The sequence below is a fragment of the Zootoca vivipara genome, chromosome 9 (genome assembly GCF_963506605.1).
Source record: "Zootoca vivipara chromosome 9, rZooViv1.1, whole genome shotgun sequence".
NCBI lineage: Eukaryota > Metazoa > Chordata > Lepidosauria > Squamata > Lacertidae > Zootoca > Zootoca vivipara.
The window spans coordinates 10,334,017-10,361,329 of record NC_083284.1 but is presented as its reverse complement, the minus strand read 5'-3'; the positions used below and the strand labels follow the sequence as shown (position 1 = coordinate 10,361,329).

The window sequence follows — 27,313 nt, the reverse complement described above, 5'->3', positions numbered from 1 at the left end:
CATCAATGAGGGAAGCATGATAGATGTGGCGGCCCGGGGAGGCAGTGCAGGGTCCCAGTGTCTTCAGTGTGGCTGGTGCTGAGATCTCACATAGGGCAAGCTTATGGTTCCCTCACAAGATCTCAAGGCGAGAGTTGGGGGCAAGGCTATACACAGATTACAGCCTCCATATTGGGCAGGCAAGCAGGACACTTTTTCTCTTCAAAGAGAAAGAGACAACTCTTGACCTGATTTTGTACTCTGATATTTAAGAAGCTGATCTGATCACTCACTTAATCATATTTTTCAATGTGCAACCTATGGCCTATGCTTTGCAAAGCTAACTAAAAGGTAGAGACAGTCAGATACTGCAAATGTGATGGTATATTTTCTGCCCTGAAAACAAATGTCTCAGACTGCAGTGACTCTTAGACTCTGCATCCTTGCCCTTAAATCATTGTTTTCTTGGAACAACTTTTGTCTGTAAGATTATACTGGTTTGTGGTCTCCCAAATAGCTCTTGCACTGCTTGAAAAAGAATTCAGTGAAACCCCACAGCTTGCACATTATTGATTAAAGAGTCCATTTCAAGGCTTCCCTCTGTTACTCTCTCTAGAACCAACAACACAGCAACATCCTGTAGTTACAGCTAACCTTTCACACAAACCAGCTACCTGAATTTAAAAACCAAGAACCAAAACACTAATAACAAATAACATTTCTTCTTTCTCTTTCTCACAAAACCGATGCATGCTGCTTGATCTGCTAAACCGAACTTCATTGATTTAAGCCATTTTGATCTCCTCGACATGAATCAGACTAAATCAGCTTAAGTCCAAGTATGCCAGCTTATTTTCATTGTAAATTAGGTTAGCGTTATGAGAGATTTCCCTTGAATACAGAAAAGTAATTTGAGTGCAGGACGTATCCTCTTCTGCACAAGCTGCTTTGGAACTCGATTTTTGCACAATTCCCATTTATTTTAATGGGGTGTATGCAAAAGAAGTTCCTTGTGTTTGTACCAAATGTCCTATTACTTCACAGTATACCAAAGTACTGAATTAACCACTCAGTGAATCAAAGAGTTCAGAGCAAGCACATCCTGGACTTTAAAAAAACCAAACCACTCTCCACCTGGATTACATTTTAACCACAATTTTGGCCCAATCTGCAGCTGAACGCATCTTTAGTTCAAGTAAACAAGGTTACCTTAGAGATGATTAATGGTTCCCCATGCTCCAGTCCACCTTTCAAAGTAAATCCCCATGGAGCACCTCCTTGTAGCAAAACCTCCAAATAAATGTATCTTCCTTTATGGGTTAAGTTTGCTTCTGAAGAAGAAATAATAGTTCTGTTTATATTGTCCAGCATCCTCATGTTTATATTCTCAAGCACTCACTGAAGTCAAAAGCAGTGACTGGAAGAGTCTGGGGAGGAGGAGAGAGTAGAAGATTAAAATCCTTCACGTCCATGATGAATTGTCTCATAGTTTGCAGGATCGCAGGCTGCTAGGATTGCCGGGAGGTTATGTTTTCCTTCTCAGCAGAAGTCCAGAGGGCGAAGCTCAATCTACACATCATTTCTATCTCAGAACTTCCAACTTTTTGGATGCAGCTTTTTGAACACGAAGCTTTTCTCCCCGTGCAAACATTTGTCCCGTGTAAAATCCTTCCTTTCATCTCTTCATTCTTTCCCTTAACATTTCCAATCGGTGGCTTTTCAGCATAAAAAAGAAAAAAAAGACATTTAAATGCTTTGGGTAGCAAGCTCCTCAAATGCACACCAGCGCTTCATTATTATTTTTTTATATTGATTATCAGCCCTCTCTCCCCCTTCTGTGAGCAATTTACCATTACAATGGCCGTTTTTTCCTCAGTTCATTGCATCTAAAGAATGAAAGCATCTCCCACCCCCTGTCTGCCAGCTCGCTTTTCTGCTAACTTCACAATTTTGTGACTTGTCAAAAGTAGCAGGGGGAAGGGAGTAAAAACCCGGACCTTAAACAACTTGTTCCCTCGAGCTGGGGACTTGAAATAGTTTCCCAGCTGATTTTATAAAGGGGGAAAGAGAGCGTGCCAGGAAAACAGGAAAGGCAGGTGAAATTAATCCCTTGGAAAAATGTTAAGGAGATAGCTTAGCTCTTTTCAGCACTTTCTCACTGCACTCGCTTGCCCGTGTTGTCATGCCTGCTGCTAAATGAGTGTTCAACTGGGAGAAGGAGGGAGAGAGAAGAAAACTTGTCTGTTTTTGCCACTGCATGCCAAAAAACTGTGTGGCATCTCATAACTGAGGCTTCCATATTTATAAGGACCCCAGAGGTTGCTGCTGTCATGGCGTTTCTTCTGCCTTCTGGGGAAAACGTCACTTTGCTAATTATTTGTTGAAAAATGCTTTAGAATATCCACTCAGTATTTGTTGGCCACAAATATGATTATGTGTTAGGCACCGGGTGATTTATGGGAGATCCCGCCCCAAAACGCTCCATTGATATCATCGATTCATAGCATCATAGAACTGCAGAGTTGGAAGGGACCAGAAAATGCCTTTCTTTCTTTTTTTTAGAATCATAGAATCGTTGAGTTAGAATGGACCACGATGATCTAGTCCAACCCCCTGCAATGCAGAAATCTTTTGCCCAATGTGGGGTTCGAACCCACAACTGCGAGTTTAAAAGTCTCATGCTCTACCCCAGCATCACATGAAGCATCACATTAACATATTACTGACACTGAAAAAGAAAACTCAACATACACCAGCAAATACCACTTCAGGGAATCTATATCCTGAGATTCTTACAGGGGGTTGGTCTAGAAGAACCATAGGATCTCTTTCAACTCTACAATTCAATGAAAAATCAAAGCAGCAGCTCCCAACTTCAATATGAATGGACAACAAGGCCCCTTGTTGTCAATTTTGGGCAGAACAATCCTAACCCACCGCAGTTAGGATGTGAAAGAGGTGCCCTTTTTCTGCCTGGCTCTGCCATCAGGAGGCTTCCGCTGCTATGGAGGTCCCCACTGAACCAGGCGTGTTTCAGGAGTGGAGGCTACTGCCAATGGATCTGGTCCAGTGTTAGAAACTTAGATCTATAAGCTGATCAACAAACCTAGGTTACAGTTGCCACTATTACGTAACTTGGATCAAACACACCACAATGGAATGTCTAGTGATCTTTTATTTTTTCTTAACAGTGAAATTTATTCTTCTTCATCATCATCATTTCATTTCTATAATGTTCTATATTTTAAAGAAAAAAATCTCAAAGCGATTTACAACACATTAAAGCATCAAATCCAGAATTTGTTTTAAAAAATCAAGGTTCAAGGAGAATATTTCAGATCCTTCTCTAAGTGACATTTTGCTTTCCCCGTATTTTTTCACCTGGAGGAAGGGGTTTTTTTTTTGTCTCCCTATCTCCTTTTTTGAATGTGCCTTGACACGTCCATACCCAAACATCTAACTCCTTTTGCATGGAGCCTTTGGGGTTGCAAGCCTTTTGGAGGGCATATTGCATGATTTTCCTTCTATTTTATAATCATTAATATTTAATATTATTAATTGTAAATACATTTTATTATCAAGCACCAGCTGGTTTCTGTATTGGATTTTATTTTTTTTACATGTGCTCTGGTTGTTGTTTTAAAATGTGAATAGATTGTTGTTGTTGTTTTAAAAAAATGTTTCTATGTCTTTTTATTGCATTTTAAATCATAGTAATACCTTCTTGTTTCTCTCTGGAAAGGGGTGGATGCGATTTATTTTATAAAATTCTTATCATGCTCTTGTACTGCTAAACCATGGAACATGCTTATATCTTTGGTAATAATAATAATAATAATTTATTTATTTATACCCCACCCAACTGACTGGGTTTCCTCAGCCACTCTGGGTGGCTTCCAAAAAAATATTAAAAATACAATAGTCCTTCAGACTAAAGCTTCCCTGGTGGGAGGGTGTTCCTCAGGGCGGGCGCCTCTACCGAGAAGGCCCTCTGCCTGGTTCCCTGTAACTTCGCTTCTCGCAGTGAGGGAACCACCAGAAGGCCCTCGGCGCAGGACCTCAGTGTCCTGGCAGAGCGATGGGGGTGGAAACGCCCCTTCAGGTATATGGGACCAAGGCTGTTTAAAGGTCAGCACCAACACTTTAAAGGTCAGGACTTTAAAGGTCAGCACCAACACTTTGAATTCTGCCCAGAAACGTACTGGGAGCCAATGTAGTTCTTTCAAGACTGGTATTATATGATCCCGGCGGCCACTCCCAGTCACCAGTCTACCCTGTTTCTCCGAAAATAAGACATAGCCATAAAATAAGCCATAGCAGGATTTTAAAGCATTCAATAAGACATAGCGATAGGCACAGCAGCAATGCCGGCCGTGGCAGGAGGAGGAGGGGAAAAAATAAGGCATCCCCTGAAAATAAGCCAGAGTGTGGTTTTTTTGGGGAAAATAAATATAAGACGGTGTCTTATTTTTGGAGAAACACGGGTAGCTGCCACATTCTGGATTAGTTGTAGTTTCCGGATCACCTTCAAAGGTAGCCCCACATAGAGCGCATTGCAGTAGTCCAAGCGGGCGATAACTAGAGCATGTACCACTCTGGCAAGACAGTCCGCGGGCAGGTAGGGTCTCAGCCTGTGTAGCAGATGGAGCTGATAAACAGCTGCCCTGGACACAGAATTGACCTGCGCCTCCATGGACAGCTGTGAGTCCAAAATGACTCCCAGGCTGCGCACCTGGTCCTTCAGGGGCACAGTTACCCCATTCAGGACCAGGGAGTCCTCCACGCCTGCCCGCCACACCTGCCCACCTTATTTCAGTTTAAGATTGTGTATCGTCAAAGTTTTCCCCAGTTCCATAAAATGCAAGAAAGTGATGCGCTTCTTCAGCAAAGAGCGACAAGATATTTTTTTAATGCCAGCAAATCCATAAGCCAAAAAGCAAGCTTGTAAAATAAGTTCCTTTTTCAGAGAACAGTAGGCTATGTAACACTTGAGATGTTCAAAAAGTAAGAAGTGGTGACAATATTTGCAGCCGCTTCCTCATTTCAGCTTCCCATGCAACATGATTGAAGATGATATAACAAAACTCTTCCTTAAGGGGTTTCAAGCATATACTGTATATAAGCACCTTATTCCTGCTATTCAAATTAACACAATTACCTAATTGAAATATACTCAGAGTCGAGAGTGAATTTCATGCTCTTTATTCAGCTCATAGTCATCAAGGAGAAGAAGAGAAGAAGAATGGCTCTTTTCCCAAAACCATCTGCTTATATACATTATTTACACAATGGGCCTTGCGTGATTGGCTACTTCAGGGCTACACCTGTGGGCCAATCAGGTTGTGGATTGACTTCTGCCTGCAGCCTGATTGGCTGCTCCTACAGGCCAATCAGGTTGCAGATTCACTTCTGCCAGCCGCCTGATTGGCTGCTCCTGCAGGCCAATCAGGTTGCGGATTCACTTCCACCTGGAGTTGGATTGCGTAGCTCCTGCGGACCAATCAGACTGCTGATTCTGAATCCTATTGTTCTAGGATTCAGCTCAGTACATAACACCCCTCCCCTCTAAGTTCCAGTCCTGCCCGGGAAGTTGCATTCGTAGTCCCCAAGGTCTGCTGGCCGCCTCCGTGTGCGTTGTGGCCTGGGGTGTTCCTTGGTCAGGGGTTCTGGTTCTGGCTCGTGTTCCGAGGCTGCTGGCTGTGCCGGGGCTGTCTGGTTAGGCGCCACTGACCCACTAGGTTGTGGCTCTGGTTCCAGTGTCCTTCCAGCCTCGGGGCGCCCCTCTGTGCCTACTGCTTCTGCTTCCCCTGCCCACCCCTCTCGCTCTACAGTCCTCACTGCCCTTCTGTCCCCTTGGGACCCCTCTGTCCCGCTCTCCTCCCAGGTTTCTCCTGGGAATCGTCGCCGTAGCTGGTAGCAGTGGCGGCGCCAACATTGCCCCCCTTCAGTTAGTACCTCGTACGACATGGGACCGGTCACCTTGGTGACTGTGGCGGGTACCCATGCTGGGCCTGCCCCAAAATTCTTTGCGTACACTGGGTCCTGGGCCACGAATGTCCGGGGGTTCCTGCCTTTCCCCACCACTACCTCATCCTGAGCTCTGTCGTGGTGAAGTCGGTCCTGTCTAGTTCATGCTCTTTAGGCCCATTAGTAGTTCAGCTGGGCTCCGGCCCGTCGTTGTGCTGGGGGTGCTGTGCTGTGCTAGAAGGAATGCGGCAAGGCGGTATTCCCAGTCCCCTTGTGTCATGCGGCGGAAGCTGTCCTTGGTGGTCGGCACCATGCGCTCCGCTTGGCCATTGGTGGCAGGGTGGAATGGTGCTGAGCGGATGTGGCGGATGGCGTTCTGCGCTGTGAAGGTCTGGAACTCCTCTGACGTAAATGCGGTTCCATTGTCTGAGACGAGGGTGTCAGGAAGCCCGTGGGTTGCAAACAGCTTACGTAGTGCCCGGATGGCTGCCGCTGTAGAAGTGAACGGTACCAGTGCGACCTCCAGCCATTTGGTGTAGGAATCCACCACTATGAAGAATGTTTTTCCCCGGAAGGGGCCAGCGAAGTCCACGTGCAAGCGTGGCCATGGATCTCGGGCGGACTCCCAGGGCTGGACTGGGGCCCTTGGGGGATCCGGGCGGGATTCTTGGCAGGTCTGGCAGTGTTGGACCCAGGCCTCTATCTCTCCGTCAATCCCCGGCCACCACACAACTCCTGGCAAGGGCCTTCATCCTCACTACCCCTGGGTGTTTCTCGTGTAGGGCTGTGAGGACCCTTTTGCGGAGGGGCTGGGGAACAACGACCCTGCTTCCCCATAACAGGCACCCCTTGTGGGCCGACAGTTCATGTTTGCGGGTTGTGTAGCCAGCGAATTCTGGCCCGGGGCTGCTGCTGGGCCATCCTCACCACACCCAGTCCAGGACCCGGGAGATGACCCTATCTTTTGTGGAATGGTGCGCAACTTCTTGTGCCTGAATGGGTCGGTTGGGAAGCAGCTCCAGGGTCATAACCTCTTGCGCAGGCGCTGGGTCGGGGCCTGTTTCTGGTAGTGGTAGCCTGCTGAGGGCGTCTGCGTGGCCCATCGCCTTCCCAGGGCGGTGGATTAGTGCGTACTGGTAGCCGGCAAGGAAAATTGACCACCTGAGGACACGGGGAGACAACACTTGGGGGGTCTGCTTCTCGGGGGCAAACAGGCCAAGCAACGGCTTGTGGTCAGTCACTATGGTAAAGGGCCGCCCGTACAAGAAATCATGGAATTTTTTTACGCCCTTCAGGATTGCCAGGCCCTCCTTGTCAATCTGTGAGTAGTTTCGTTCGGCTGCAGCAAGCGTCTGGGAGAAGTATGCCACCGGCACCTCTCTTCCATCCAGGAGTTGGTGTCCCAGGACAGCGCTGATGCCATAGGGAGAGGCGTCGCATGCCAGCACCACTGGCAGCCTCTCGTCGAAGTGTGCTAAGACCGAGTTCGAGACGAGCAAGTCCTTGACTGCCTGGAATGCGGCCCTTTGTCGCTGGCCCCACACCCAAGGGGCCCTTTTATCTAGGAGTCTGTGTAGGGGCTCCGCTACCGCTGCCTTTGTCACTGGCCCCACACCCAAGGGGCCCTTTTGTCTAGGAGTCTGTGTAGGGGCTCCGCTACCGCTGCCTTATGGGGAAGGAAGGCATGGTAAAAGTTCAATAGTCCCAAGAATGACTGAAGTTCGGGCTTGCTCTTGGGCGCTGGGGCCTCACAAATGGCCCGTACCTTGTCACCGGTTGGATGGACCCCTCCTGCATCCACCTTAAATCCCAGAAAGTCCACCTGCAGCACTCCTAGTAAACACTTTTCCCGCTTCACCTTGAGGCCCGCCGTCTGGAAACGGTGCAGGACGGAGCGGAGGCAGTCCTCAAATTCCTCTGGTGTGGGCCCGGCGATCAGCACATCATCGAAGAAGGGGGTGACGCCAGGAATCCCTTTAAGGAGCGAGTCCATTAGATTCTGGAATATGCCTGGTGCCACGCTAACGCCAAATTGCAGCCGCTTTACTCTGAATGCCCCTCTGTGCGTCATGATCGTCTGAGCCTCTGCTGTGGCTTCGTCCACAGGCAACTGTTGATAGGCTTGGGCCAAGTCCAGTTTGCCAAAGATTTTTGACCCAGCCAGGGTGGCGAGGACACGGCTGACCACTGGCACTGGGTATGCATGGGCTGTGAGAGCCTTGTTTATGGTGCATTTGTAGTCTGCACAGATGCGGACCGAACCGTTAGGCTTGACGGGTGTGACAATCGGGGTTTCCCAGGGGGCATTGGGCACTGGCACCAGCATTCCTTGCTCCACGAGCCAGTCCAATTCCTCGTCTATGCGGGGTTTCAAGGTGAACGGGACCCGGCGGGCCTTGTGCCTGATGGGTCGTACAGCGGGGTCTAGCTGTAGGGCAATGGGGGGTCCTGTATATCGTCCCAATGCCCCATCGAAAACCCCTGGAAACTCTTTGCATATGGCGTCCACGTCCACTTGTAAGCTAGTGCGGTTCACCCCGGTAACGGCTAGCCCCAGAGGTCCAAACCATGCCAGTCCCAGTAAGCTAACGTAGGGGCCCTTAACTACCAGCAAGTCCAATTGTTGCTTTCGCCCTCGATATTGCACCCTGAAGGTCCCCACCCCCATTGTAGGGACCTTACATTTCTGGAAGTCCCGGGGGTGAATGGGGCCGGCCTTAGTTTGGGCCCTCCATTAGGGCACAGTTCCCTTAATGTTCGGGCCGAGATTATGGATAGAGTTGAACCCGTGTCCAGCTCCATGCGGCATGGGGCTCCCTCTATCTGTACCTCTACATAAATTTTCTCTGTGTTGGGATGGGGCAACTGGAATACCTGGTAATCCGTGATCTCCGTCGAGTTGCCTTGGTGCATGGTGCCGTGTGACCTGGGGCTCCTGGGTCGGTCACCTGATGCTTGTTGACGGGTGAGTCGAGTCCGACACACCCGGGCGATGTGTCCCAATTTTCTGCACTGCCTGCACTCTGCGTTGCGGAAACGGCAGGTCCTCCTCTCATGGTTCTCCCCGCAGCTTGCAGTTCCCTCCTTCTCGTTGAGGCTGCTGTGGTGTGTGTGCTGCTTGAGTGCGCCGCTGCACTCGGTGTACTTCCTGTCAGATTCGGATTCGTCGGTGAGGTCTTCGGTTGGTATGGCGGGGCCGGTCGTGCCTCTTGCGTTGACCTCTCAGCGGCTTCGGTTGCCAGGGCTTCCTCCAGAGCAATCTGGAACGTGAGGTCTTTTTTGGCGTAGAGTCATCGTTGCAACATCTCGTCCCTCAGGCCACCGACGAGGCGGTCACGAAGCATGTTCTCCAACTCTGAGAAGTTGCATAACCGGGCGGCTTGGCGGAGGGAGGTCACAAACCCAGTTATGGTTTCCCCCGGGGCTTGCGGCTTTGCGTAGAAGGCATTTCGGCAAGATACCACCGAGGGCTGGGGTGAGAAGTGCTCCTTCAGCCGTTCCATTATTGTTTTGTAAGAGACGGTAGCGACATCTCTAGGTGCAAGGAGAGCCCAGGCGATTTCGAACGTCTCCTCTCCACAGACGCTGAAGAATGTCACCCTCTTCATGGCATCGTTGGTGACTTCTTTCGCTTGCAGGAGGAAGTTGAAACGGGCGGTGTACCCTTCCCAGTCTCCTGATGCTGGTTTGAATGGCGAGAAGCTGCTGTCGGTTGCCATTCTGGGTTCCTTGGGTCCTGGAACTGAAGCCTGGATGCACGGTGCGATGCAGCGGTGCGGCAGGTGGCGGTGCTGCGGTGCAGTGCGTGGTGGCGGTCAGCTCAACAGGATCCCACCTTCGTCGCCAGTGAAATATACGCGGAGTCAAGAGTGAATTTCATGCTCTTTATACAGCTCATAGTCATCAAGGAGAAGAAGAGAAGAAGAATGGCTCTTTTCCCAAAACCATCTGCTTATATACATTATTTACACAATGGGCCTTGCGTGATTGGCTACTTCAGGGCTACACCTGTGGGCCAATCAGGTTGTGGATTGACTTCTGCCTGCAGCCTGATTGGCTGCTCCTACAGGCCAATCAGGTTGCAGATTCACTTCTGCCAGCCGCCTGATTGGCTGCTCCTGCAGGCCAATCAGGTTACGGATTCACTTCCACCTGGAGTTGGATTGGGTAGCTCCTGAGGACCAATCAGACTGCTGATTCTGAATCCTATTGTTCTAGGATTCAGCTCAGTACATAACACTAATCTAACTGTATTTTGCTCCCTCTGTCGCTGCACTTTCAGGATCTGAAAAATATCCCTCTTAGTTGTAGACTGAATACGATCAGTTTCTGTTACAGTAGGTGAAATACAAGCAAAGCATCAAGACTGCTACAATTAATGCTTGGCTGCATGCTTGATAGAGTAGCTCTCCCCAACCATAAACATGAAAAATCTATGAGCCTTCAAATGTGGTTTGATGCCAATTGTGATCAGTCTTAGATGGTATGGTGTATGGACAATGGGAGGCATAGTCCAGCAATATCAAATGCCACAGATTCCTATACTGAAGGGGTCACCAATTTTTTTCAGCAGGGGGCCTGTCCACTGTCCCTCAGACCTTGGGGGGGGGACTATATTTGGGGGGGGAATGAACCAATTCCTATGCCCCACAAATAACCCAGAGATGCATTTTAAATAAAAGCACATGTTCTACTCATGTAAAAACACACTGATCCCTGGACTATCCGTGGGCTGGAGTTAGATGGCAATTGGGCCGGATCCGGCCCCCAGACCTTAGTTTGCCTACCCATGCTATACTGTATCCCTCAATTAGAAGTAGTAATACCTAGAAAGTAGTTAAAAATAAAAGCCACCAGATGTCAGTAGAGGATCAAATTCCAATATTTATTTATTTCCTTTCCTTTCCATTTGCAGACTGCTTCCTATGAAAGATAGGAAAGCAATTCTCAAGTGTCTCCTTCAAGGACTGTGGGGTCTGCTTCTAATAGGTAAGGGATGCACCGAGGGTCCAATATTTATGCAAAAGTATTGGCTAAGATCTATTACAGTAGGTATTTCCATCCATGGACTTTCTATAGATCAGTGGTGCGAACCTTTTAGAGACCGAGTGCCCAAACTGCAAACCAAAACCCACTTATTTATCGTACCCCAACGTTTTTGAGCGTTGGTAGTTCTTGCCATCTCCCTCCCTCTTCCCCCCTCCCGCTGGGCATGCTCCCCAGCTAGCTGGCTGGCTGGCTGCTGTGATGGGCAGGACGGAGCAGCCCTGAGGCCAGGTGAGCGGCGGCGGCCAGGAGGAACGGGAGAGCCCCCACCCCAGCCAGCCAGGCCAACAGCTGTGCCTCCCTGCCTGCTCCCCTCCCTCCAGGAAAGGGGTGAGGCTGGGTTGGGGTTATTAAATTTGTTTAATAAGCAATTAAAAAAAATCAACCAAAAATTATTGTAATTCTGACATATATCAAAGTGGATATTAGTAGCTTTGGAATTAATCCACTCAAAAATTATCCCCAAAACTCTTGCTTCTCCCCTCCAACTGTAATATACCATATTGGCCCGAATATAAGCCGCACCCAAATATAAGCCGCACCTTTAAAATTGGAAGGGGAGGGAAGAGAGAAAAAAGGCCCGAATATAAGCCGCTCCATTCCTCGCTGCTCCTGGCTGAATAGTGGGGAGGGAGCCACATTGCATTGCCGGTGGCCTTTCCCCTTCCTTGCTCTCTCCCTCCCCGGCCTTGGGGGAGAGGATGGGAGACTACGCATGGGGCTGGCGCTGCTTTGCCCCATGCTCCTGGCTGCATACTATAAGGTTGTGAATATAAGCCGCACTTTAACTTTTCAAGGTTGGAATTTGGGAGGAAAGTGAGGCTTATATTTAGGCCAATACGGTATATACCAGATCACGTTACAAATGGATTCTTCAAAGAATGAACAATTCTCTTTTCATATGTATTCCATTTATAAATTGAGCATCACTACAGCCAGAGGCTACACCCAACGGCTACACCTTTTTCTTCATTTTGCTCCCCACCCCTTTTGTCGAACAATAAATAGTTCCTGTACCTGTACAAAACTATTTCTGTCACCAAGAGGGGAAAAAGTGGGTTGCAGGATGTCTTTCTTGTTTCCTTCCTAGGATGTAGAGCAGGGGTCCCCAGACTTACCGGCGTTTGGGCCGGTTCCCACCGCGCCGATCGCGCGGCGGGCCAGAGGACGGGGGAGCGCGCGCCTGTGCGGGCCGTCGGGCGGGGGAGTGCGCGCCGGTGCGCATGCGCACGGGCGCTTACTGGCGCGGCGGCGCGCTTCCAGGGTGGAAAAAGCGCCGAAAATCCGTTGTGCGCATGCGTATGGGCCTCCCCCAACCCGGAAGTGCACCAGAAATGATCTCTTCCGGGTCGGGAGAGGCCCATACGCATGCACACAAAGGATTTTCGGCGCTCTTTTCCCGACCCGGAAGAGCGCTGCCGTGCTGCGCGCCGTAAGAGCGGGCGGCGGGGGTTGTCGCGGGCCGGATTGGCAGGCCAATTGGGCCGCATCCGGCCCCCGGGCCGTAGTTTGGGGGCGCCTGATGTAGAGTCATGAGGTAATACTAGTATAGAGTTGTTGTTGTTGTTGTTGTTAAGTCGTTTAGTCGTGTCCGACTCTTCGTGACCCCATGGACCATAGCATGCCAGGCACTCCTGTCTTGCACTGCCTCCCGCAGTTTGGTCAAACTCATGTTCGTAGCTTCGAGAACACTGTCCAACCATCTTGTCCTCTGACGTCCCCTTCTCCTAGTGCCCTCAATCTTTCCCAACATCAGGGTCTTTTCCAAGGATTCTTCTCTTCTCATGAGGTGGCCAAAGTATTGGAGCCTCAGCTTCACGATCTGTCCTTCCAATGAGCACTCAGGTCTGATTTCCTTAAGAATGGATAGGTTTGATCTTCTTGCAGTCCATGGGACTCTCAAGAGTGTCACTATCATCCGCTTCTATTATGTTACTCTTATTTATAGTCCATGAAACCTCGTGTGTAAGAGGGAATCAAAGGAACAAATGGCTTACAAAGTTAATCCACAAACGTAGAAAAAATGCTAAAGAATGAAATTGTACCCTGATGTCTGGGAGAAGGATGCATTTATTCCCATTATGGATGTTAGGTAGGTTGTAAAAGAAAAAAAGAGTCTTATTGGAAATTTATTATGCAAATATATTTGTTTCTTCTTTGTGATTTTCCTGTAATTCAGTCCTTCTTCTAAAACAAACCTTATTTCTATTACTGGCTTAATTTGCAGGATTTACTGGACCTAAGTGATATGCTGGCTGACTTCTAAATGACTGTTAAATTCATTTTCATAGCAGGAGTGGTTTACCACAGCTTCCTCTGCTGTGACTAAGCTTGAACAATGTGATGATCCTCATGATTTAAATCAGACCAAGGATGCGCTTCTGAGAGCTACGCACATCAACTCTTGTAAGTTGTTACCAATCCGTCTGTTTGATACCGGTACTAATCCTAATGCAAATCAAACTGTCCAATTTTGTTGAAAAGTCTTTACTGACCAAATTCTTGTAGCTGACAGTTATTTATATCTAGTAATTTCATCCGTGTGGGTTTTGTGCTTGCGAGTTTTCCATTGGCATCTGGTTGGCCACTGTGAAAACAGGATGGCAGAAGCAAAAATGGGCGTGCAATGAACTCCGGCATTTGCATCATAGGCTACATTCCAAAAGGTTTCTACACACAGAGCTGCACTTCTCTATCCAGGCAACCAAGAAAGATTATCACAGTCAAAGACATATCCTAGCCAGGCAAAAATGATTGAGGTGGGTTGATGAAGGACATTGCTTGGGGAGAGGAAATAGCCTATGCGGAGTCCTGAAAATGAAACAGAAAAGCTTGGAGGGTGAGATTTGACACTTAGGCCTGAGGTTCCTTGCTACTGTAGATGCTTCAGCAATAAATTCAGAATCCTCCAGGGGTGTCCAACTTCCAAGAGACTGCAATCTACTCACAGAGTTAAAAACTGGCAGTGATCTACCTTTTGGGGGGTTCAGGTCAAGGTTGTTGAGCTTTTTATAGGGAGAAAAGCCCCCTTTTGGGGGTGTGCAGGGTAAATGTAGAGCTTTTTTTTTAGGGAAGCAAAAGTTGTTGCAAATATTTGGCTGAGAAGAAAATACCAGGCTGTTGCATGAGAAGAACAAAGGAACGTTTATTGTCTTTGCTAGCCAGACAGACAGGCTCAGTGGATTAACATCCAAAAGGACTGCGCACCCTCTCGAAGAAGGGGGCTTCCTAATATACTTTTCCCTTATCAGTTAAGACTATACATATGCATGGAGTACCTTCCAATCATTTGGGATAACGCCCTACTATGATTCCATGTAAGGACTCTGGTTAATTGCATATTAATTAAGCAAGCAAGCAAGCAAAGGACTCTCTGAGCACCTTCATGCAGCATGTGGGCCTCTTCTGAATTATGCACATACATAAGAAGATAGCGAGTAAGGCCGTTCCTGGTACCTTGAGGACAGAAAGTCTCCTGATACAATGGGGCAACTCTTTGGTGCAAGATTAGCTGCAGGTCTCCAATTGTCACAAAGTTGTTGAGCTTCTTTGAGGGGAACCAGTGATCTACTGGTGATTTACCACAGAGGTCCAGTGATCTACCGGTAGATCACGATCTACCTGTTGGATGTGCCTGCGAGAGGCTTATAACATGATGCAAACTCTGGATTTCCCAGGGACATTCCTGGAATTACGAAAGTCACCCCAGCTTCTGATTTGAACCTGGAATGTCCTTATTTCCCCTGCCAGTGCTGCCACCACCAAGCTTGGGGAGGAGGTTGAGCCAGAGCTTGTCCCGAGCTGTGGTGGCTGCAAGGGAGCATCCCATTTCCTCTGGACTTTACTGCCTATAAAACCCAATTGAGAGAATGGATCCTGATCAAAACCTGGAAGGAGTCAAAATTGCAGGGGCCCCCATGAAAAGCCTCCTAAAGAAAGGTTCTGGAAGGGGTGTCAGAGGGAGTGGGGGTTTGGATTTTACATTGAAATAGGCGGACGCAATAGGTGTGAACTTCATCAACTTTGCCCAGACTTTATTATTTCAAAGGGGTCCGGGACCTAAGTCCTGGGGACCAGCATTTATATCTCACCGGGGGTGGGGGGTGGGGGTAAGAAATGTCCTTACTTTCATCTAAGTAACATTGGAGAGTATGCAGTTTACAAATTAGTACTCCACCTCTTCAGATCAGCTTGGTAGTTCTCTTCCTATTCATGGATATTTTCCTTGCTGGAGTACTAAGTTGGGAGCTATCTACTATCTGACTGTTTTACTTCAATGCCATCCTGAACATGTTGGTTTATAAGCAGCCGAGGCACTTTTCTTATTTGCCTTTGCATTTCTTAGTGCAGGAAGTATTGATCTGATGTGTAGAGATCTTTCCTATTCTACTTAATTCAAGCGGGTTCTGAAAGCTTCTCTGTGTGAAAGAAACAAGCAGAAGGTTCATGATGTTTGGGTTATTCCTTCAGAGAAGCTGAATACAGCTGGTTTAAACTGGTTCTGTCATCTTTTCTGCCAAGGTCATACTGACTATAAAAGGCCAAAAGGAGCCTGGGTTTCACTTTCTCTGTCTATCTCTCTTCCTTGCTGTATGGTGTTCTGTTCTGCTTAGAGAACAACAACTACAGATTTTTAGGAGACATCTGAAGGTAGCCCTGTTTAGGGAAGCTTTTAATGTTTGATAGATTACAGTATTTTAATATTTTGTTAGAAGCCGCCCAGAGTGGCTGGGGAATATAAATATATTATTATTATTATTATTATTATTATTATTATTATTATTATTATTAAAGGTTTGGACTTACTTATTGTAAGTTAAAGTTAAGTCTGCTGCAACTGGATTTCTTATGGACAGTGCCAATCCTGAATGTATTGGATACGTGACCATTATGCTCATTTGCCTTCAATAGCAGTAAAGCTCTGCTAGATGAAATACAATTGCCTCTGATGTATTTTTGGGGAATCCGGCAACGTGTTTAAGCTTTCACTCTGCTAAGTAAACGTTGGGATTCTATCTGGATCAATATTGAGTAGAAATCCATGACAAATAATACTTACTGGTACTCGCTTGCCTTTGCTCAACTTCTCATGGTCTCCCCTTGGCATTGAAAAGCACAACACAGCTGACCACTGAGCGCTGAGTTCAGGCTGGGATGAAGTGTAAGGCGCATAATTCAAAATAACCTCTGCTGCCTGCAACCGAGAGTTGTTGTTGTGATTCACAGATCTTTGAGGGTGGAAATCCAAGCCAGCCTCAACACCGCCTCTGACCTCCCATGTTAGCAGTGGACTGCAACACAGGGGTGTTGCAAGGAGCTCTTAGTCTCAGCCTCACCCCCAACCTGTATTGTGTCCATGTTCTAAGCTGCTGCCTTCCACACATTTGCATGTGTGTGGTTTATTTATTCCTGTTTTGCTTTATTACGCTTTATGTCTGGTTCCCACCAGACAGATCTCACAAGAACTCTCAGGTGGGCACCATTGCCATAATAATAAGAAGAATAAGAATAAGAATTTATTTGTACCCCACCCATCTGGCTGGGTTTCCCAAGCCACTCTGGGCAGCTTCCAACATAGATTAAAATACATTAAAATGTCACACATTAAAAACTTGCCTAAACAGGGCTGCCTTCAGATTTTTTCTAAATGTCAAGTAGTTGTTTTTTCCTTTGACATCTGATGGGAGGACTTTCCACAGGGTGGGTACCACTACCAAGAAGACCCTCTGCCTGGTTCCCTGTAGCTTTGCTTCTCGCAATGAGGGAACCGCCAGAAGGCCCTCGGCGCTGGATCTCAGTGTCCGGGCAGAACGATGGGGGTGGAGATGCTCCTTCAGGTATACTGGGCTGAGGCCGTTTAGGGCTTTAAAGGTCAGCACCAACACTTTGAATTGTGCTCGGAAACGTACATTGTAAGAGCTCTGCGAGTGCAGCTTTCTCTCGATTGAAGAGCAGAGTGCTTGAGGACAGGGGCATTCGCAGGGAAACCAAAATGCTTGTTTACAAAGCTATTGTACTACCAACTTTACTGTATGCTTGCGAAACATGCACCACTTATACATGCCATTTCCAACTCCTCAAAAGATTCCATCAATGGTGTCTCTGAAAAATTTTGCACATCACTTGGGAAGACAGGCGAACTGATGCCAGTGTAGTGGAAGAAGCAAAGATCACCAGTGTTAAAGCAACGATTCTTCAACATCAACTTCGTTGGACTGGTCATGTTGTGCGGATGCCTGATGATCGTCTTCCAAAGCAACTACTCTATTCCGAACTTAAAAATGGAAAGCGTAATGCCGGTGGTCAACTAAAGAGGTTTAAAGACTGTCTCAAGGCAAATCTTTAAAAATGTAGTATAAACACTGACACTGGCCTGCGAGTGCTCCAGTTGGAGAACAGCCTTTACCAAGGGTTTTATGGGCTTTGAAGACACTCAAACTCAGAACGCAAGGGAGAAACATGCTAAGAGGAAGGCACGCTTGGCAAATCCACACTGTGATAAACTCCCACCCTGGAACCAATGTCCCCACTGTGGAAAGATGTGTGGATCCAGAATTGGCCTCCGCAGTCATTTACTGACTCATTGTTAAAACCATGTTTATGGAAGACAATCTTACTCAGCTATGAGTGATTGCCGAAGAAGAAGAAGAAGAAGAAGAAGAAGAAGAAGAAGAAAGAACAAGGGAGGTGATGAGGTGATTTCTAGGGAAAATAGCAAAATAGCACTGGCTATACTTGTTCAACAGTGAAGAGAGGGGGAAATCCTCTCAGAGAATGATGTTTCGACAAGGCAGCCCTAGTGGCAGTTGGGTTTTGTTTGTTTTTTGTCTTTTATTATTTTCCCATCTGTGGTGGGGGACAATTATTTTTTTTAAATAGGTCCTACCTGAATAAGAAGGGGGGAATTCCAATGAATAAATAAAAAAAGCTCCTTCAGAAAGGGCTCGAGCAAGCCCGCTGTAGTGAAACTACGACACGCGTGTCGCTCTGATTCATTCCTAGCTCTGTGAGCTGCTTCTTGGTCACCAATCCCCTCTCTTTCGCTGCCGGCTATTGGCTGGCCCTGGGCCACGTGCTCGGCGACGGGCCCGGCTGTCCACCATCCAGCTGCCCGGTGCGCACCAGCGCCCCCGCTTTCGCCCTGTGTGCCTCTTTCGCCCATGGGACTTTCTCGCTCACGAGGCCCAGCGCGGAGGGAGCAGGCCCGGGTTCGGTTCGCAGACACAGCGGATCCCTCCGCAGGTAAAGCGCGGAGTCGTCGCCCGGCTGTGCAGAGGTAACGGGCAGGTATAGGCTGCGGTGATTGGCCCGCATTGCTGCGGAGGCGGGCCTGCGCGGTCGCCAAGTAACGGGAGGGCACCCTGGTTCGGAGAGGGAGAACAGCATCGGCAGCTGTGTTAGGCTGAGGCGGGTCATTGGCCCGCCTGGGTCAGCATTGTCTGCACTGTCTGGCAGGTGGGCACTGCAGTGTTTTCTCGGGTGGGAGGCGCAGCGTTTCGGGATCGAACCAGGGACCTTCTGCATGCGGAGCAGGCGCTCTTACCCGCTGGGCTACGGCCCTCACCCGGGTAAGTTCTCCCGAGCAAAGCCTTATTGGCATTTTCTTGGGTTATTGATTGATTATTTGGTTGGTTGATTGGGTTATTTATTGCATTTGTTTATGTACTGCATTTATGTATTGCATTTTAAGGCATTTGTTTATTTATTGCATTTTAGTGCGTTTATTTATTTATTGCATTTCGTTGCATTTTCTCTACGGTGCTCAGGTGGTTCTCACCGTTCTCTCCCTAACTACCCAGCTGCTCCCCCTCATTTAATCCCCCGCAACCCTGCGAGGTGGGTTAGGCTGAGAGGCCCAAGGTCAAACCAATGAGTTTCATGTGGAGGAGCAGGGATTTGAACCCTGGTCTCCCAGGTCCTAGCCTTTGTGACACCGACTCTCCTCGCAAGAAAAGGAAAATTCCTGTTCACTTCTATAAGGCTTCCTGGTGCGTTGTGTCCTCATTGTTGTGGGTCAGGCACTCCGTCTCCTGCTCATCCTGATGCCCCCAAACTGCGCCGCTCTTAGGTTCTGCTTGAAGTAGATCCATTTGCAATTAATGGACCTAAATTAGCCATGTCTGTGAACTTCAGTAAGTGTACTCTGAGTAGGGCTGGTGTTGCTTACAGTCTCCTGTAGGAAGAAGGTAAAACGCGGATCTACACGGATCCTCATGGATCCTCCACTTTTTAAAAAACAACTCCAACAAATCCAGTGTCATATCACATCTGGAAGCCACGACTACCGACTGGACTATAAAAAACGTGGATCCAAAACTTTGCTGCCCTGCAGCACCACAAAAACGTGGTTCCGAGGCACGGATCCTCATGAATTCATATGATTTTTATATAGAAACAAAATAAAACCACCATGATACTCTAGACCACATCTTAGTCTATAGGCACCACCAAAAAAATCACGCACCCACTGTTTCGTGTGGTCTCAATGGCACAAAAACGTGGTTTTGAAGCACGGATCCTCATGGAACCCCACGCTTTTTGCATGGGACCCCCCCTAATTCACCCTCAAATCACATATCATGGCCAGGGGTACAGCCTGCACCACAAAAAGCAAGGATCCACAGCTTCCTGGCGACACCATGGCCCAAAAACGTGGTTTTGAAGCACGGATCCTTGCGAATCTTCACCTATTTGCATGGGACCCGCCCAAATTCACCCTCAAATCACATATCCTGCCCAGGGGTACAGTCTGCACCACAAAAATCAAGGATCCACAACTTCCCGGCGACACCGTGGCCCAAAAACGTGGCTTTGAAGCACGGATCCTCACGGATCCTCGCGAATCTTCACCTATTTGCATGGAGCCCCCCCAATTTCACCCTCAAATCACATATCATGCCCAGGGATACAGCCTGCACCACAGAAAACAAGGATTCACAGCGTCCTGGCGACACCGTGGCCCAAAAACGTGGTTTTGAAGCACGGATCCTCAAGAATCTTCACCTTTTTGCATGCCCCCCCCCAAATCTCCATCAAATAACATATCATGCCCAGGGGTACAGCCAGCAACACAAAAATCAAGGATCCACAGCGTCCTGGCGACACTGTGGCCGAAAAACGTGGTTTTGAAGCACGGATCCTCAAGAATCTTCACCTATTTGCATGGGACCCGCCCAAATTCACCCTCAAATCACATATCATGCCCAGGGGTACAGCCTGCACCACAAAAATCAAGGATCCACAACTTCCCGGCGACACCGTGGCCCAAAAACCTGGTTTTGAAGCACGGATCCTCACGGATCCTCGCGAATCTTCACCTATTTGCATGGAGCCCCCCCAAATACACCCTCAAATCACATATCATGCCCAGGGGTACAGCCAGCACCACAAAAAACCAAGGATTCACAGCGTCCTGGCGACACTGTGGCCCAAAAACGTGGCTTTGAAGCACGGATCCTCAAGAATCTTCACCTTTTTGCATGCCCCCCCCAAATCTCCCTCAAATAACATATCATGCCCAGGGGTACAGCCTGCAACACAAAAATCAAGGATCCACAGCGTCCTGGCGACACTGTGGCCGAAAAACGTGGTTTTGAAGCACGGATCCTTGCGAATCTTCACCTATTTGCATGGGACCCGCCCAAATTCACCCTCAAATCACATATCATGCCCAGGGGTACAGCCTGCACCACAAAAATCAAGGATCCACAACTTCCCGGCGACACCGTGGCCCAAAAACGTGGCTTTGAAGCACGGATCCTCACAGATCCTCGCGAATCTTCACCTATTTGCATGGAGCCCCCCCAAATTCACCCTCAAATCACATATCATGCCCAGGGGTACAGCCTGCACCACACAAAAAAACCAAGGATTCACAGCGTCCTGGCGACACCGTGGCCCAAAAACGTGGTTTTGAAGCACGGATCCTCACGGATCCTCGCGAATCTTCACCTATTTGCATGGCCCCCACCCCCAAATCTCCCTCAAATAACATATCATGCCCAGGGGTACAGCCTGCAACTCAAAAATCAAGGATCCACAGCGTCCTGGCAACACTGTGGCCGAAAAACGTGGTTTTGAAGCACGGATCCTTGCGAATCTTCACCTATTTGCATGGGACCCGCCCAAATTCACCCTCAAATCACATATCATGCCCAGGGGTACAGCCTGCACCACAAAAATCAAGGATCCACAACTTCCCGGCGACACCGTGGCCCAAAAACTTGGTTTTGAAGCACGGATCCTCACGGATCCTCGCGAATCTTCACCTATTTGCATGGAGCCCCCCCAAATACATCCTCAAATCACATATCATGCCCAGGGGTACAGCCAGCACCACAAAAACCCAAGGATTCACAGCGTCCTGGCGACACCGTGGCCCAAAAACGTGGCTTTGAAGCACGGATCCTCAAGAATCTTCACCTTTTTGCATGGCCCCCACCCCAAATCTCCCTCAAATAACATATCATGCCCAGGGGTACAGCCTGCACCACAAAAATCAAGGATCCACAGCGTCCTGGTGACACTGTGGCCGAAAAACGTGGTTTTGAAGCACGGATCCTTGCGAATCTTCACCTATTTGCATGGGACCCGCCCAAATTCACCCTCAAATCACATATCATGCCCAGGGGTACAGCCTGCACCACAAAAATCAAGGATCCACAGCGTCCTGGCGACACCGTGGCCCAAAAACATGGTTTTGAAGCACGGATCCTTGCGAATCTTCACCTATTTGCATGGGACCCGCCCAAATTCACCCTCAAATCACATATCATGCCCAGGGGTACAGCCTACACCACAAAAATCAGGGATCCACAGCATCCTGGCGACACCGTGGCCCAAAAACGTGGGTGTGAAGCACGGATCCTCACGAATCTTAACCTATTTGCATGGGGGCCCCCCAAATTCAGCCTCAAATCTCATATCATGCCCAGGGCACAGCCTGCAACACAAAAATCAAGGATCCACAGCTTCCTGGTGATACCAGGGCGCAAAAACATGAACGGCAGAAGATGAAAATATTGACAGATCAAGTATGGATGTTGGTGATCTGACACTAAGTAAAAGCGAACCGAAAGATGTGCCATGGTCAGATCACTACCTGGTGCAACTTGACTTCTCCACGACTCTTCCCCTCTCCAGGGAGGTGGGACCAATTCGGACTTGGGGGTTATGTTTCTGCGGTTTTTAGAAACAGAGGCTGGGCATTTTTGACGGAGCATACTGGGCAAGTATTTTTTGTACGTCTGCAACGCAGCTAAGAATTTGTTCGTAGGCAGATAGATTTCTCTGCTATCTTTCTTTCTCACAAAGCTGTGTTATCGATAATTAGCCAATTACGGGCTATTAATCTCAACAGCCGATTCCCTGGTGGCCCGCTGGAATGTCGAGTTGACCAGGGCTGTTGACTGTTTGGCTCCGAAGCGCCCTCTACAATTGCATGGAGCCTGGACAGCCCCGTGGTTCTCCATGGATCTGAGGGCAATGAAACAATCGTTGAGATGGCTAGAGCGCCGGTGGCGGATAACTCATTCTGAAGCTGACCAGACATGGGTTAGAGCTCAATGTCAAGCCTACCAAGTGGCGGTAGCGACCGCGAAGAAGACTTTCTTCACCGCCTCTATTGCATCTGCGGAAAACAGCAGCAGGAGACTTTTTCAGGTGGTTCGCAGTTTAGTGAAACCACCTGCTCCATCGGGGCCCAGTACGGGCCCCATGATCTCCTGCAATGATTTTGCAAAGTTTTTTTGCAGATAAAGTCGCTCAGATTCAGGAAGAGGTAAACTCCACTGTGGGAGCAGGACCGGGGCGGGGGAGCGCTGGAGGTCTGTCTAGTCCAGTTGCGTGGGATCAATTCCAATCTCTTACCTCCAAGGATGTGGACAGGCTGCTTGGACGAGTGAAACCAGCCACCTGTCTCCTTGATCCTTGCCCATCCTGGCTTATAAAAGCTTTGTGGGTTGGTGAATGCTTCTCTCTGTGAGGCAGCCTTCCGAGACCCGCTGAAAGAGGCGGTTATTAAACCGCTTCTTAAAAAACCATCTTTAGATGCGGCCAATATGGCCAACTATCGCCCAGTCTCAAATCTTCCATTCTTGGGCAAGGCGATTGAGCGAGTGGTTGCTGAACAATTCCAGGCACACCTGGAAGAAGCGGACCATTTGGTTCCCTTCCGGTCGGGATTCAGGCCTCATCATGGGACTGAAACTGCCTTGGTTGCACTGGTTGATGATCTCCAGCGGGCTAGGGACAAAGGTGAGAGCTGTTTCCTATTTCTGCTGGATCTCTCAGTGGCTTTTGACAGCATCGACCATAACATACTTCTGGACCGTCTAGAGGGGTTGGGAGCTGGGGGCACTGTCATACAGTGGTTCCGCTCCTTCCTCCTGGGCCGTGTTCAGAGAGTGGGGGTGGGGAATGAGTGTTTGGACCCCTGGGCTCTCACTTGAGGGGTGCCTCAGGGCTCTGTCCTCTCCCCCATGCTTTTTAGCATCTACATGCAGGCGCTGGGAGAGATCATCAGGGGGTTTGGGCTGGGTGTTCATCAGTATGCGGATGATACCCAGCTCTACCTCTCTTTCAAATCAGAACCAGTGAAGGCGGTGAAGGTCCTGTGTGAGTGCCTGGAGGCGGTTGGAGGATGGATGGTGGCTAACAGATTGAGGTTGAATCCTGACAAGACAGAAGTACTGTTTGTGGGGGACAGGAGGTGGGCAGGTGTGGAGGACTCCCTGGTCCTGAATGGGGTAACTGTGCCCCTGAAGGACCAGGTGCGCAGCCTGGGAGTCATTTTGGACTCACAGCTGTCCATGGAGGCACAGGTCAATTCTGTGTCCAGGGCAGCTGTCTATCAGCTCCATCTGGTACGCAGGCTGAAACCCTACCTGCCTGCAGACTGTCTCGCCAGAGTGGTACATGCTCTAGTTATCTCCCGCTTGGACTACTGCAATGCGCTCTACGTGGGGCTACCTATGAAGGTGACCCAGAAACTACAACTAATCCAGAATGCGGCAGCTAGACTGGTGACTGGGAGCGGCCGCTGAGACCACATAACACTGGTCTTGATAGATCTACATTGGCTCCCAGTACATTCCCGAGCACAATTCAAAGTGTTGGTGCTGACTTTTTAAGCCCTAAATTGCCTCGGTCCAGTATACCTGAAGGAGTGTCTCCACCCCCATGGTTCTGCCCAGACTTTGAGGTCCAGTACCGAGGGCCTTCTGGCAGTTCCCTCGTTGCAAGAAGCCAAGGTGCAGGGAACCAGGCAGAGGGCCTTCTCGGTGGTGGCGCCCACCCTGTGGAACGCCCTCCCATCAGATGTCAAAGAGAAAAACAGCTACCAGAAGACATCTGAAGGCAGCCCTGTTTAGGGAGGCTTTTAATGTTTAATTGATTGTTTTATTTCATTTTTCTGTTGGAAGCCGCCCAGAGTGGCTGGGGAAACCCAGCCAGATGGGCGGGGTATAAATAATAAATAATAAATTATTATTATAATATTATTATTATTATTATTATTATTATTAATATTTACAGTGGTACCTCACAAGACGAATGCCTCGCGCAACAAAAAACCCGCAAGACGAAAGTGTCTTTGCACGAGGGACTCGCAAGACAACGAGGTTTTCTATGACCGCCGCTTCATCTTGCGAAGCGCAGCCATAGAAAGACAAAGCGGCGGCGAGTGGCAAAAAAAGGGGAACCAGCTGTAGCGCAGGAAGAAGGCAAAGGAAGATCAGCTGTCAGCGCGGGAAGCTGATCTTCCTTTGCCTTCTATCTGCGCTACAGCTGGTTCTCCTTTGTGTTCTGCTGGTCTCTGCCAGTTGCCACAAGCGGTGAGCAGCAACCGGCGGAGACCAGCGTAACGCAAAGGGGAACCAGCTGTAGCACGACAAAAAGGCTGACAGCTGATCTTCTTTGCCTTTTTTTTTTGCCGCGCTACAGCTGTCAAATCACTTATAATGCCCAGGGGCACAGCCAATGTAGGTCTTTCAAGACCGGTGGTCCATGGTCTCAATGGCCACTCCCAGTCACCAGTTTAGCCAGGGCTGTCTTAAGCATATCCAGCTCTGTAGTGCAAAGATCCCTCCAGCCCCCCACCCCCTCTGTTTCCCAGAGTTGTCGACCCAGCAAGGTCAGGTGGTACCCGGTGCGGATTTTTTTGGTCACACCCCCCATTGAAATTATTAAAATAAGGAAAAATAAGATACTTACAGTTGCAAGTGTTATTTTCTTTTTCTTTTTCTTTACATTGTGAGCCTGAGCACTTAAAACCCCCTTTTCCTAAAATCAAGATGCATATATTTTTAAGTTCTACTTATTATGAACATGTAAGAAATGGTGCTGAATTTCTAAAGCGACCTCTTTCGGTTTAAGCGCACCTATACATGCCTCTCCCAAAAGCCGTTCCCTTTCAGCTCAGATGTGCAGAGGCTGGTTGTAGCCGTGCAGCACTCTGTCCATGCACAAAGAAACTCTCATTCCTCATTCCTTCACATGTCCCAGGGTCAAACCCTGACACTGAAAAAAATGGTTCTGGCTGAGTCCTGAAGTCACATTAAATCCCAGTTCAAAGCAATGTCATTTGTCCATAAGAGGTTTTCCCGTACTGGTCCAGTAATACGCTTCTGCTGCGCTGCACAGACCAGAAACAGTTCTCTTTGCAGAGCATTAAGCACAGCGGCTGGATTCTTGTTGCTGTAAAATCCTTGCAGCTTTGCAGCAGAAACGACCCACGGAAGCCCAACTTTCAAAGACAGTTTTATTGCAGACAGATAACAGAAACATCTCCAGAGCTTTCAGACATGACTGCTCCACACCCCACAAGCAAACAAAACAAACACTCTATATATACTGAGCATCTTAACAACTTAACGACTTAACAACTTAAATCACATGACCTTGCTAATTTGCCAGCGTCTTAGGTTTAAAGTCCTAACAGTCAAGAGGCGAGCAAGTCCGTTTTGCCTTCCTCTTGATTATCAGCCAATATTTAGTGTATGAATAACTAGTGTATGAATGCCCATTTGGTGATATCCATGTGTAGAGTCATCTCTTGTGTTGTTGGAAAAGAGTGTTTGTGATGACCAGCCTGTTCTCTTGACAGAACTCTATTAGCCTTTGCCCTGCTTCATTTTGAACTCCAAGGCCAAACTTGCCAGTTGTTCCTTTTATCTCTTGATTCCCTACTTTAGCATTCCAATCTTCTGTAATGAGAAGAACATCCTTCTTTGGTGTCATTTCTAGAAGGTGTTGTAAGTCTTCATAGAATTGGTCAATTTCACTTTCTTCAGCACCAGTAGTTGGTGCATAAACATGGATTACTGTGATATTAAAAGGTCTGCCTTGGATTCGTATCGAGATCATTCTGTCATTTTTGAGATTGCATCCCATTACAGCTTTTGCCACTCTTTTGTTGACTATGAGGGCCACTCCATTTCTTCTACGGGATTCTTGCCCACAGTAGTAGATATGATAGTCATCCGAACTGAATTCGCCCATTCCCTTCCATTTTAGTTCACTGATGCCCAGGATGTCGATATTTATTCTTGCCATCTCATTTTTGACCACATCCAGCTTACCATTATCCATGGTTCTTACATTCCAGGTTCCTATGCAATATTTTTCTTTACAGCATCAGACTTTCCTTTCGCTTCCAGGCATATCCGCAACTGAGCGACCTTTCGGCTTTGGCCCAGCCGCTTCATCAGCTCTGAATCTACTTGTACTTGTCCTCCGCTCTTCCTCAGTAGCATGTTGGACGCCTTCCGACCTGAGGGGCTCAACTTCCAGCGTCATAACTTTAATATGCCTGTTGTCTTTGTCCATGGAGTTTTCTTGGCAGGGATACTGGAGTGGCTTGCCAGTTCCTTCTCCAGGTGGATCACGTTTAGTCAAAACTATCCACTATGACCTGGCCATCTTGGGTGGCCCTGCATGGCATAGCTCATAGCTTCTCTGAGTTATTCAAGCCCCTTCGTCACAACAAGGCATTGATCCATGAAGGGACGACTCTACACATGGATATCACCAAATGGGCAGCATCAAAATCAGATTGATTATATTCTCTGCAGCCAAAGATGGAGAAGCTCTATACAGTCAGCGAAAACAAGACCTGGAGCTGACTGTAACTCAGATCATCAGCTTCTTATAGCAAAATTCCAGCTTAAACTGAAGAAAGTAGGAAAAACCACTGGGTCAGTAAGATACAATCTGAATCAAATCCCTTATGAATACACAGTGGAAGTGAGGAACAGGTTTAAGGATGTAGATTTGGTGGACAGAGTGCCTGAAGAACTATGGATGGAGGCTCATAACATTATAC

The 27,313-nt window shown here is 48.2% G+C and overlaps 2 protein-coding genes across 6 annotated transcripts in view; one reads left to right on the top strand and one right to left on the bottom strand.

The window, feature by feature from the left end:
- Window positions 1-25,758, bottom strand: part of SHROOM3 (shroom family member 3) — a 232,742-nt gene extending 206,984 nt beyond the window's left edge. For both annotated transcript variants that reach the window (XM_060278375.1, XM_060278376.1), the window contains exons 1-2: window positions 25,204-25,758; window positions 1,189-1,694 (exon numbers count right to left, since the gene is read on the bottom strand). In XM_060278375.1, the coding sequence (XP_060134358.1) occupies window positions 1,189-1,356 (168 nt within the window). In that variant the 5' untranslated portion in view covers window positions 1,357-1,694; window positions 25,204-25,758. The remainder of the gene's footprint in view (window positions 1-1,188; window positions 1,695-25,203) is intronic.
- The window catches only part of ST3GAL5 (ST3 beta-galactoside alpha-2,3-sialyltransferase 5), a 45,054-nt gene continuing 35,886 nt past the window's right edge, over window positions 18,146-27,313 (top strand). The window contains exon 1 of one of the 4 annotated variants that reach the window (XM_060278386.1): window positions 18,146-18,268. Coding sequence is in view for 1 of the 4 variants with exons in the window: in XM_060278385.1 (XP_060134368.1) it covers window positions 18,515-18,560 (46 nt within the window). In the remaining 3 variants the exon portion in view is untranslated. Of the gene's footprint in view, window positions 18,269-18,357; window positions 18,561-27,313 lie in introns of those variants that run through there. The other 3 variants (XM_060278384.1, XM_060278385.1, XM_060278382.1) reach the window with 3 other exon arrangements.